Here is a 13,839-nt window from a genome sequence, read left to right on the forward strand (position 1 = left end):
ACCTGCCGTTTATGATGCTCTGTGGCTAAGTTAAGCTCTCTGGTAAAGTATTTTGAATGATTTTATTTAGACAGGAGTAATTCTATAATGTTGGTAAAACATCAACTACTTTAGGGGAAGCCAGCATCTGAACAGTGCACCCGCTAACTTTCCTTTCTAATTCGCAAGTGGCTGAAGCCAGAGATAAACATATATAATGACGAGATGCTGATGTCTCCGTCCTAACAATGTGAGTCGTCCCAAAGGCGGGAATGTAGGCTACAAGCTTAGGTCTGCATATCATACCCATAGAAACGCATTGGGTTAATTCAGGATATATTTTGGCGAGAGGGAGCCCTCTCGCTTCCCCTAATCCTCTGTGCTGAAACCAGAGAGAGAAACTGCGCCCCTCTGTTTCCTGAGGTGTAGACCATGTATCTGATGCTATCTGGCAGGAAAAAGTACTACATGCCATACTCCTTTTGTCCAGACAGCATCATTTACAGAGACAGAGGGATGCTTTTTCGCTCGCTCGAATGCTTTATCTGAGATTGATGAGTCTTTTTGTCGGCGCGCGTCTTGGTCAAATAAATGTTCAATATTTATATATTTTATTTGGATGGGCAAGGAGGTAGGTAGGGCGGGCCAGCCCCCCTAGTTCCCGCCCATAACGCCTACCGCCCATAACGTTCCAGGCGCACCGGTTTGTGTCAAGAAGTGCAACGCTGCTGGGTTTTTCAGGCTCAACAGTTTCCCGTGTATATCAACAATGGCCCATCACCCAAAGGACATCCAACCAACTTGAGAACAACTGGGAGAAGCATAGGGTGGTACTGTAGGTAGCCTAGCGCTTAAGAGCGTTGGGCCAGTAACTGAAAGGTCACTGGTTTGAATCCCCGAGCTGACTAGGGGATAAATCTGTCGATGTGCCCTTGATCAAGGCACTTAACTCAAGTCGCTCTGGATAAGTGCGTCTGCTAAAGTGTAAAATGGGCCAGCATCCCTGTGGAACGCTTTCGAGTCCATGCCCAGGGTGCAACGCAATATCAGGAAGGTGTTCCTAATGTTTTGTCCACTCAGTGTACGTCAGCTGAAGCATGTATTTGAACATAAATATATATAGAAACATTTCAATGCACAGTGAATGTAGGTCGGCCTACTGAATGTATGTGAACATACATTCATTAAGTACTTTTTTATCTGAATTGTTAATGTGAATTTTGTAAGCTATTTTTTTGCAGTGTGAGTGCATTGTTATTTTGAGATTCAATAAACATAGCCTTGATGAGTACTGTGCTAGCATGTGAACCAGACACCTCTGCTCTGATCTGTCTTTACTCGTTTTGAATAAGAGATTTCCCTCCTTGAATAAGTTGGCGAATATATCAGGTATTTGCCAGTGTTACATGATTCAATTATAGTGTCAATGGCAGTTTACCAGGGAGAGCTTGAGTAGAAATGTGTTGCACTCTCATCAACACAGTGGTGGATACTGGGGCGGCAGGTAGCCTAGTGGTTAGAGCGTAGAGGCGGCAGGTAGCCTAGTGGTTAGAGCGTGGAGGCGGCAGGTAGCCTAGTGGTTAGAGCGTTGGGCCAGTTACAGAAATGTTGCTGCATCGAATCCCCGAGCTGACAAGGAAAGAATCTGTCGTTATACACCTGAACAAGGCAGTTACTTAACCTTTATTTAACTAGGCAAGTCAGTTAAGAACAAATTGTTCTTTATAATGAGGGCCTACCAGAAGGCCTCCTGCAGGGACGGGGGCTGGGATTAAACATTTAAAATAAATCAATAAAAATATAGGACAAAACACATCACGACAAGAGAGACAACACAACACTACATAAAGAGAGACCTAAGACGACAACATAGCATGGCAGCAACACAACATAACAACAACATGGTAGCAACACAACATAACAACAACATGGTAGCAACACAACATAACAACAACATGGTAGCAACACAACATAACAACAACATGGCAGCAACACAACATAACAACAACATGGTAGCAACACAACATAACAACAACATGGTAGCAACACAACATAACAACAACATGGTAGCAACACAACATAACAACAACATGGTAGCAACACCACATAACAACAACATGGTAGCAACACAACATAACAACAACATGGTAGCAACACAACATAACAACAGCATGGCAGCAACACAACATAACAACAACATGGTAGCAACACAACATAACAACAACATGGCAGCAACACAACATAACAACAACATGGTAGCAACACAACATAACAACAACATGTTAGCAACACAACATAACAACAACATGGTAGCAACACAACATAACAACAACATGGTAGCAACACAACATGGTAGCAACACAACATGGCAGCTGCACAAAACATGGTACAAACATTATTGGCCACAGACAACAGCACAAAGGACTAGAAGGTAGAGACAACAATACATCACGCAAAGCAGCCACAACTGTCAGTAAGAGTGTCCATGATTGAGTCTTTGAATGAAGAGATTGAGATAAAACTGTCCAGTTTGAGTGTTTGCTGCAGTTTGTTGCAGTTTTCATCAAGGATCTCTGTACTTTTCTCCGTTCATCTTTCCCTTTATCCTGACTAGTCTTCTAGTCCCTGCCGCTAAAAAACATCCCCACAGCATGATGCTGCCACCACCATGCTTCCCCGTAGTGCCAGGTTTCCTCCAGACGTGAAGCTTGGCATTCAGGCCAAAGAGTTCAATCTTGGTTTCATCAGGCCAGAGATTCTTGTTTCTCATAGTCTGAGAGTCCTTTAGGTGCCTTTTTTTTTTAAACTCCAAGCGGGCTTTCATGTTCTTTTTACTGAGGAGTGGCTTCCGTATGGCCACTCTTCCATAAAGGCCTGATTGGTGTTGTGCTGCAGAGATGGTTGTCCTTCTGGTAGGTTCTCCCATCTCCACAGAGGAAGTCTGGAGCTCTGTCACAGTGACCATCGGGTTCTTGGTCACCTCCCTGACCAAGGCCCTTCTCCCCCAATTGCTCAGTTTTGCCGGGCGGCCAGCTCTAGGAAGAGTCTTGGTGGTTCCAAACTTCTTCCATTTGAGAATAATGGAGGCCACTGTGTTCTTGGGGACCTTCAATGCTGCAGAAATGTTTTGGTACCCTTCCCCAGATCTGTGCCTCGACACAGTCCTGTCTCGGAGCACAATTCCTTTGACCTCATGGCTTGGTTTTTGCTCTGACATGCACTGTCAACTGTGGGACCTTAAAAAGACAGGTGTGTACCTTTCCAAATCATGTCCAATCAATTGAATTTACTGCATGTGGACTCCAATCAAGTCGTAGAAACATCTCAAGGCTGATCAATGGAAACAGGATGCACTTGAGCTCAAATTCGATTCTCATAGCAAAGGGTCTGAATACTTATGTAAATAAGGTATTTATGTTTTTAATACATTTCTAAAAACCTATTTTCGCTTTGTCATTAAGGGCTATTGTGTGTAGATTGATGAAGACATTTAGTTATTTATTCCATTTTTGAATAAAACTCTTACGTAACAAAAGGTTGAAAAAAGTCTGAAAACTTTCAGAATGTGTGCTGTATCTTCCTCTATCTTGTTTACTAGAAAACCTAGAAACACACCGTTTACCCAGATGTTGATGTTGGGGTGGTGCTGGAAATGATGAATACGTAGTTGAAACATTTTGACATTTCCGTTTAAGGGGTCGTGTTTCTGAGACTAGCCATTGAGCGCTGTCCGTCCGTCTGTCTAAAAACAGTAACACCTGACTATAAATAGCCACCAGGGGAGTTTCCTGTTGTGGCCAAACAGCACCAGTGATTGTGTAATCATTGCTACGCATTAAACATTAAGCAAGCTGCTGCAGAGAGTAGCAGAGCAACAGACCATAATACTGTAGCAAGAGGCACCTATCAAAGATCCAGTGATCAAGGAGAGATCAATCTGTTTCCATGGCGTCTGAGCAGCAAGGGGGTGATGAGCCCTCTCTCCCCAGGGAAGAGGCCGTGTGCCCGGGCTGTCAGGGATCAGGGCCCCTGGTCCTGCCGTGTGGCCACAGCCTGTGTGAGGCCTGCCTGGGGCTGTGTGAGGGCGAGCTGGGCCAGGGGGGCTGTACGATCTGCTACGGCAAAGACCTGCTGGACTGCGTCCTGAAGAGACTGCTGGACTCCCTGTTCCAAGGGCAGCCGCGGCGGGCCGGGGATGGAGGGGTAGAGGACGGGGACAGGGAGCTGTGTCCTCTGCATGGGGAGAGGCTGACATTGTATTGTGTGGAGGACAAGGAGATGGTGTGTGTGGAGTGTCAGAGCGAGGAGCACGACGACCACGAGTGTCGTCCCACGGAGGAGGCTGTGCACGACTGCAAGGTGAGAGTGTTGTGACTGACTACCTACACAGATACTCAGAGACGAAAGCGGAATTCAGGGTCCATAAACGCAGAGCTGCAATAGTTGACTGGCCAATTGTGACATAGTTACAACCGCTCTTCGGGGGAAGCACAGCCCAGCCGCACACCATCACTCCCAACCAACACGGCTCCACGAATATAACCAGAATTCATGTGAACATTACAGTTTTGAAAATATAGCTTGTCCAAAAAAAACTGGTCTCTTGGCACACCTTACCCTACGTATGAGGTAAATTGAGCCCGGGACAGGGTAAGTTAAGCCGCCTACAAATTTATGAACTGAATTAAATATTACCACTACCTTGTTAAAAACATGTCCATTTTTTTTCTCCCAAATCACAATCACTTAAAAAAAACAAAATTTTAAGCATCTTTGAACTCAGGCTTAACACCTAACAAACACTTTGTACTTTTGAAAACACTTTTAACACGGGCCAGGCCCTGTTGTTACCTCATATCCCAGATATAATGCCTTGGATTACGCCTGGGAAGAAAACACCTCAATTTGCTCACATTGACATTGGCTCAACCATTGGCTCAACTTCACCACAAGGCAAACATTTAGACTATATTAGCCCACACATCTACAAGGATGCACTTTAATGCCAGGTTTAGGACCTCATATTGAAGCTTATAAAGACCCTATCTGATCTATAGAACAATCTAACAATGCCAGGTTTAGGACCTCATATTGACGCTGATAGAGACCCCATCTGATGTATAGAACAATCTAACAATGCCAGGTTCAGAACCTCATATTGAAGCTGATAGAGACCCCAGCTGATGTATAGAACAATCTAACAATGCCAGGTTTAGGACCTCATATTGAAGCTGATAGAGACCCCAGCTGATGTATAGAACAATCTAACAATGCCAGGTTTAGGACCTCATATTGAAGCTGATAGAGACCCCATCTGATGTATAGAACAATCTAACAATGCCAGGTTTAGGACCTCATATTGACGCTGATAGAGACCCCAGCTGATCTATAGAACAATCTAACAATGCCAGGTTTAGGACCTCATATTGACGCTGATAGAGACCCCAGCTGATCTATAGAACAATCTAACAATGCCAGGTTTAGGACCTCATATTGAAGCTGATAGAGACCCCAGCTGATCTATAGAACAATCTAACAATGCCAGGTTTAGGACCTCATATTGAAGCTGATAGAGACCCCAGCTGATGTATAGAACAATCTAACAATGCCAGGTTTAGGACCTCATATTGAAGCTGATAGAGACCCCAGCTGATGTATAGAACAATCTAACAATGCCAGGTTTAGGATCTCATATTGAAGCTGATAGAGACCCCAGCTGATGTATAGAACAATCTAACAATGCCAGGTTTAGGACCTCATATTGACGCTGATAGAGACCCCATCTGATCTATAGAACAATCTAACAATGCCAGGTTTAGGACCTCATATTGACGCTGATAGAGACCCCAGCTGATGTATAGAACAATCTAACAATGCCAGGTTTAGGACCTCATATTGACGCTGATAGAGACCCCAACTGATGTATAGAACAATCTTAATATTATCTACTTTGGTTTAGATACAAACTTCATGAAACCGAGTTTTTTGGACCTCTTTCTTATCACTTTTCCCACGTGGTTTCTTCCTTCACAGACTCCATGAAATTAGGACCTCTTCCTAAATATACTGTAAAATTATACATTTTTGTATCATTTCCTAGAAACAAGGTTGGCTCAATTTACCCCTTTGGCTCAATTTACCCCACTCTCCCGTACAGTACAACTGATCTGACGTGGTTGTTAGAAACCCTGACCAAGTGAGATGGAGACAATCTTGGGTTAATCACTGTCACACATATGTTTATGTTGACTTACCCCTGACCTCTCTCTAACCATTGACCTCTGACCCCAGAGGGAGCTGACGTCTGCCCTGAGACCTCTACAGGAGAAGCTGGAGGCTCTGAACACTGTCAAACAGACCTGTGAGGAGTCAGCTGAACACATCAAGGTTAGGAGGGGTCAAAAGGCGTCAGATCCATCCGATAGACAGAACGATGGATCATTTCTGAGTTTGAATGTGACTAGTTGTGTGTCATACCATTGATCAAATATACTTCCATCAGGACTGTGAAATGGTAACAGCACAATAACTGGGATTGATGTTGAAACAGTAGATTCAGTCAAAATACAATTATTAATATCATACAGCAGAAGTACATTATCATTGATATCAGACAGTAGATACAGCAGAAGTACATTATCATTGATATCAGACAGTAGATACAGTAGAATACATTATCATTGATATCAGACTGTAGATCCAGTTGAAGTACATTATCATTGATATCAGACAGTAGAATACATTATCATTGATATCAGACAGTAGATCCAGTTGAAGTACATTATCATTGATATCAGACAGTAGATACAGTAGAATACATTATCATTGACATCAGACAGTAGATCCAGTCGAAGTACATTGTCATTGATATCAGAAAGTAGATCCAGTTGAAGTACATTATCATTGATATCAGACAGTAGATCCAGTAGAATACATTATCATTGATATCAGACAGTAGATCCAGTAGAATACATTATCATTGACATCAGACAGTAGATCCAGTCGAAGTACATTGTCATTGATATCAGAAAGTAGATCCAGTTGAAGTACATTATCATTGATATCAGACAGTAGATCCAGTAGAATACATTGTCATTGATATCAGACAGTAGATCCAGTTGAAGTACATTATCATTGATATCAGACAGTAGATCCAGTTGAAGTACATTATCATTGATATCAGACAGTAGAATACATTATCATTGACATCAGACAGTAGATCCAGTCGAAGTACATTGTCATTGATATCAGAAAGTAGATCCAGTTGAAGTACATTATCATTGATATCAGACAGTAGATCCAGTATAATACATTGTCATTGATATCAGACAGTAGATACAGTTGAAGTACATTATCATTGATATCAGACAGTAGATACAGCAGAAGTACATAGTCATTGATATCAGACAGTAGATCCAGTAGAATACATTATCATTGATATCAGACAGTAGATCCAGTTGAAGTACATTATCATTGATATCAGACAGTAGATCCAGTCGAAGTACATTATCATTGATATCAGCCAGTAGATACAGTTGAAGTACATTATCATTGATATCAGACAGTAGATACAGTTGAAGTACATTATCATTGATATCAGACAGTAGATACAGCAGAAGTACATTATCATTGATATCAGACAGTAGATACAGTCGAAGTACATTATCATTGATATCAGACAGTAGATCCAGTTGAAGTACATTATCATTGATATCAGGCAGTAGATACAGTTGAAGTACATTATCATTGATATCAGACAGTAGATCCAGTTGAAGTACATTATCATTGATATTAGACAGTAGATCCAGTTGAAGTACATTATCATTGATATCAGACAGTAGATACAGCAGAAGTACATTATCATTGATATCAGACAGTAGATACAGTCGAAGTACATTATCATTGATATCAGAAAGTAGATCCAGTTGAAGTACATTATCATTGATATTAGACAGTAGATCCAGTTGAAGTACATTATCATTGATATCAGACAGTAGATCCAGTCGAAGTACATTATCATTGATATCAGACAGTAGATACAGCAGAAGTACATTATCATTGATATTAGACAGTAGATACAGTTGAAGTACATTATCATTGATATCAGACAGTAGATACAGTTGAAGTACATTATCATTGATATCAGACAGTAGATACAGTAGAATACATTATCATTGATATCAGACAGTAGATACAGTCGAAGTACATTATCATTGATATCAGACAGTAGATCCAGTTGAAGTACATTATCATTGATATCAGACAGTAGATCCAGTTGAAGTACATTATCATTGATATCAGACAGTAGATACAGTCGAAGTACATTATCATTGATATCAGACAGTAGATCCAGTTGAAGTACATTATCATTGATATCAGACAGTAGATCCAGTTGAAGTACATTATCATTGATATCAGACAGTAGATACAACAGAAGTACATTATCATTGATATCAGACAGTAGATACATTTGAAGTACATTATCATTGATATCAGACAGTAGATCCAGTTGAAGTACATTATCATTGATATTAGACAGTAGATCCAGTTGAAGTACATTATCATTGATATCAGACAGTATATCCAGTTGAAGTACATTATCACTGATATCAGACAGTAGATCCAGTAGAATACATTATCATTTACATCATTTCCTGAGCTACTCCTAATCCCACTTGATAAACTGCTAAAGTATTGATGGAGATGAGGTCATTCAGATTCTCCTGCATCTCCTCCTTTCATTCCTTCTTTATCCTGTCGTCCCTTATCCCCGTTTACCCCTGCAGAGCCAGGCACAGCAGACTGAGCGCCTGGTGCAGCAGCAGTTTGAGAAGCTGCACCAGTTCCTCCGAGACGAGGAAGCTGCTGTGATCTCTGCTCTGAAGGAAGAGGAGCAGGAGAAGACCCAGAGGATGAGGGACCGGCTAGACAGAACAACAGACCAGATCAACTCTCTAGCTGAGGCCATTGAGGCGACGGTGGAGGCCATGGACACTGGTGATGACATATCCTTCCTCAAGGTACGGACTCATCAGAGAACAAGATCACGATATGAAAAGAGGTTGTAATATAAGGATATTATTGTTTGCCTTTCAAGTAAGACGTCATCTTTTCCATTAGAACTTCAAGAGGACCTCTGAGAGGTGGGTGTGTTGCTCTATTCTTTTCCTTCGTAGTTGTGCATTTTGTAATCTCAGCACCTATAACCTAATCTCAGCACCTATAACCTACTCTCACCTATAACCTAATCTCAGCACCTATAACCTAATCTCACCTATAACCTACTCTCACCTATAACCTAATCTCAGCACCTATAACCTAATCTCAGCACCTATAACCTAATCTCACCTACAACCTAATCTCACCTATAACCTAATCTCACCTATAAACTAATCTCACCTATAACCTAATCTCACATATAACCTAATCTTACATCTCATTTGTAACCTAATTTCACCTATAACCTAATCTCACCTATAACCTAATCTCACATCTCACCTATAACCTAATCTCACCTACAACCTAATCTCACCTACAACCAAATCTCACCTACAACCTAATCTCACCAATAACCTAATCTCAGCTACAACCAAATCTCACCTATAACCACATTTTGTATGGGCTACCTCTGTCTGTCTGTCACAAGAGATTATACATTTTGTAAACCTGTTGAGACATGAACCTTCTTCTGACAGAACTCAGGTGACAGTACAGGAGCCAGAGGAGGTGGCAGGAGCTCTGCTGGACGTCGCCAAACACCTGGGCTGTCTCAACTACAGAGTCTGGGAGAAGATGCAGGACGTCATTACATACAGTGAGTAGAGGGAGACGATAAGATCACAATACATGTGTGTTTTGAGTACTGTAGGAATGATAACTCAATGTACTCTCTCTCTCTCTCTGCCTCTCCCTCTCCCTCTCCCTCTCCCTCTCCCTCCCTCCCTCCCTCCCTCCCTCGCTCACTTCCAGCTCCTGTGACTCTGGACCCCAACACGGCTGATATCTGCCTGTCTCTGTCTGATGATCTGACCAGCCTGCGGTACACAGAGGAGGAGGAGAGACTCCCTGACAACCCAGAGAGGTTCTGTTACTATGAGTGTGTCCTGGGTTCCGAGGGCTTCAACTCCGGACGACACACCTGGGACGTGGAGGTGGGCGTGAACAGCGAGTGGGCCGTGGGCGTGGCACGGGAGACGGTCTCGAGGAAGGAGTGGTTCCCCCCGAGCCCAGGTACTGTCTCCTGCCATTGTGCCATTGAGCAAGGCACATAACTTCAACAACAAAACAACAGCTCTCCGTCCAGAGGCGCCGCTCTGTGGCTGACCCTGTGCCAATCGTTGTGAATGTGTGTACGTGTAGCGGTTAAGCTCTGCAAAAAGAAACCTTTTCTCAAAAGGACAATAAAGTATCTATTGGTTTGGCTGGGGTAGGCTGTCATTGTAAATAAGAATTTGTTCTTAATTGACTTGCCTAGTTAAATAAAGATTAAATAAATAAAATATATATATATATTCTATTCTATTGCATTCTATTCTATTCTATTCCATTCTATTCTATTCTATTCCATTCTATTGAATTCTATTCTATTGCATTCTATTCTATTCCATTCTATTCTATTGCATTCTATTCTATTCTATTCCATTCTATTGAATTCTATTCTATTGCATTCTATTCTATTGCATTCTATTCTATTCTATTCTATTGCATTCTATTCTATTGCATTCTATTCTATTCTATTCTATTGCATTCTATTCTATTGCATTCTATTCTATTCTATTGCATTCTATTGCATTCTATTCTATTCTATTGCATTCTATTTTATTCTATTCTATTCCATTCTATTGCATTCTATTCTAGAGAGGGGCCTGTGGACCATCTGTTACTATGGAGGTGAATACCGCGCCCGCACGGCCACCGCCACCCCCCTGGTCCTGAAGAGAAGGCCCCTGGAGGTCAGAGTGCAGCTGGACTGGGACAGAGGCAGGGTCATCTTCTCCGACGCCTCAGACAACACGCTCATCTACAAGTTCCAACACAAGTTCACCCAGAGAGTGTTCCCTTACTTCTCCAACACCTGCAAGAGACATCCTCTGAGGATCTCCACCGGGAAGGTGTCAGTGACAGCGGAGTAGCTTGGTTTATTAAGTTAGAGCTGATTTGGTAAACCTACAGTTAGGGACATTAAAAAGCCGTTGCTGCACAACAGGTAAAAACATTTGCTTCAAAGTGGATGCATCTCTGCTGCAGCAAAGGCATTTTGAAAAAGTCACTTTTCATGCAGCTACGTGACTGCTTTCTGTCTCTCTGGGTTCTAATCTCAATAGATAATTACTCTCTCTCTCTCTTAGTGTTCTAATTTAAATAGATCATTACTGACTTGTGCCGCAATGTAAACATGCATGCTATAAAAGGTCTTTAGTCTTTACATCACAGTGTATGAATGCAGGGCTTGAATGACCTCCATGTGATTTGCACTCATTTCATTTAACAGTAGCAATGTGGTGCATTATATGGTTTCTATGACAGGGGACAGTATATGGTTTCTATGACAGGGGACAGTATATGGTTTCTATGACAGGGGACAGTATATGGTTTCTATGACAGGGGACAGTATAGGGTTTCTATGACAGGGGACATTATATGGTTTCTATGACAGGGGACAGTATATGGTTTCTATGACAGGGGACAGTATATGGTTTCTATGACAGGGGACAGTATATGGTTTCTATGACAGGGGACAGTATATGGTTTCTATGACAGGGGACAGTATATGGTTTCTATGACAGGGGACAGTATATGGTTTCTATGACAGGGGACAGTATATGGTTTCTATGACAGGGTACATTATATGGTTTCTATGACAGGGGACATTATATGGTTTCTATGACAGGGGACAGTATATGGTTTCTATGACAGGGGACATTATATGGTTTCTATGACAGGGGACAGTATATGGTTTCTATGACAGGGGACATTATATGGTTTCTATGACAGGGGACATTATATGGTTTCTATGACAGGGGACATTATATGGTTTCTATGACAGGGGACATTATATGGTTTCTATGACAGGGGACATTATATGGTTTCTATGACAGGGGACAGTATATGGTTTCTATGACAGGGGACATTATATGGTTTCTATGACAGGGGACATTATATGGTTTCTATGACAGGGGACATTATATGGTTTCTATGACAGGGGACAGTATATGGTTTCTATGACAGGGGACCGTATATGGTTTCTATGACAGGGGACAGTATATGGTTTCTATGACAGGGTACAGTATATGGTTTCTATGACAGGGGACAGTATATGGTTTCTATGACAGGGGACAGTATATGGTTTCTATGACAGGGTACAGTATATGGTTTCTATGACAGGGTACAGTATATGGTTTCTATGACAGGGGACAGTATATGGTTTCTATGACAGGGGACCGTATATGGTTTCTATGACAGGGTACAGTATATGGTTTCTATGACAGGGTACAGTATATGGTTTCTATGACAGGGGACAGTATATGGTTTCTATGACAGGGTACAGTATATGGTTTCTATGACAGGGTACAGTATATGGTTTCTATGACAGGGGACAGTATATGGTTTCTATGACAGGGGACCGTATATGGTTTCTATGACAGGGTACAGTATATGGTTTCTATGACAGGGTACAGTATATGGTTTCTATGACAGGGTACAGTATATGGTTTCTATGACAGGGGACAGTATATGGTTTCTATGACAGGGTACAGTATATGGTTTCTATGACAGGGTACAGTATATGGTTTCTATGACAGGGGACAGTATATGGTTTCTATGACAGGGTACAGTATATGGTTTCTATGACAGGGTACAGTATATGGTTTCTATGACAGGGGACAGTATATGGTTTCTATGACAGGGTACAGTATATGGTTTCTATGACAGGGGACAGTATATGGTTTCTATGACAGGGGACAGTATATGGTTTCTATGACAGGGGACCGTATATGGTTTCTATGACAGGGTACAGTATATGGTTTCTATGACAGGGGACCGTATATGGTTTCTATGACAGGGGACAGTATATGGTTTCTATGACAGGGTACAGTATATGGTTTCTATGACAGGGGACAGTATATGGTTTCTATGACAGGGGACAGTATATGGTTTCTATGACAGGGGACAGTATATGGTTTCTATGACAGGGGACAGTATATGGTTTCTATGACAGGAGACAGTATATGGTTTCTATGATAGGGGACAGTATATGGTTTCTATGACAGGGGACAGCATATGGTTTCTATGACAGGGGACCGTATATGGTTTCTATGACAGGGGACAGTATATGGTTTCTATGACAGGGTACAGTATATGGTTTCTATGACAGGGGACAGTATATGATTCTATGACAGGGGACAGTATGGTTTCTATGACAGGGGACAGTATATGGTTTCTATGACAGGGGACAGTATATGGTTTCTATGACAGGGACAGTATATGGTTTCTATGACAGGGGACAGTATATGGTTTCTATGACAGGGGACAGTATATGGTTTCTATGACAGGGTACAGTATATGGTTTCTATGACAGGGGACAGTATATGGTTTCTATGACAGGGGACAGTATATGGTTTCTATGACAGGGTACAGTATATGGTTTCTATGACAGGGGACAGTATATGGTTTCTATGACAGGGGACAGTATATGGTTTCTATGACAGGGTACAGTATATGGTTTCTATGACAGGGGACAGTATATGGTTTCTATGACAGGGGACAGTATATGGTTTCTATGACAGGGGACAGTATATGGTTTCTATGACAGGGGACAGTATATGGTTTCTATGACAGGAGACAGTATATGGTTTCTATGAT

General features: G+C 41.8%; 1 protein-coding gene across 1 annotated transcript; it reads left to right on the forward strand.

Annotated features, from left to right (window-relative positions):
- Positions 1-3,924: 3,924 nt before the first annotated feature.
- Positions 3,925-11,208, forward strand: LOC120042028 (zinc-binding protein A33-like). The gene is made up of 7 exons (XM_038986919.1): positions 3,925-4,338; positions 6,271-6,366; positions 8,766-8,999; positions 9,100-9,122; positions 9,675-9,793; positions 9,949-10,190; positions 10,818-11,208. Exons 1-7 carry the CDS (start codon positions 3,925-3,927, stop codon positions 11,109-11,111), a joined length of 1,422 nt encoding a protein of 473 aa, XP_038842847.1. The 3' UTR covers positions 11,112-11,208.
- Positions 11,209-13,839: the final 2,631 nt, after the last annotated feature.

The sequence above is a fragment of the Salvelinus namaycush genome, unplaced genomic scaffold, assembly GCF_016432855.1.
Source record: "Salvelinus namaycush isolate Seneca unplaced genomic scaffold, SaNama_1.0 Scaffold60, whole genome shotgun sequence".
Taxonomy (NCBI): Eukaryota; Metazoa; Chordata; class Actinopteri; order Salmoniformes; family Salmonidae; genus Salvelinus; species Salvelinus namaycush.

Bases quoted from the DNA above. Each gene is read 5' to 3' on its own strand.
- LOC120042028 (XM_038986919.1), top strand. From the start codon at position 3,925: ATGGCGTCTGAGCAGCAAGGGGGTGATGAGCCCTCTCTCCCCAGGGAA. The intron at 6,367-8,765 runs GTTAGGAGGGGT...TTACCCCTGCAG, and splicing joins AGTCAGCTGAACACATCAAG to AGCCAGGCACAGCAGACTGA. The intron at 9,000-9,099 runs GTACGGACTCAT...CTTTTCCATTAG, and splicing joins ATGACATATCCTTCCTCAAG to AACTTCAAGAGGACCTCTGA.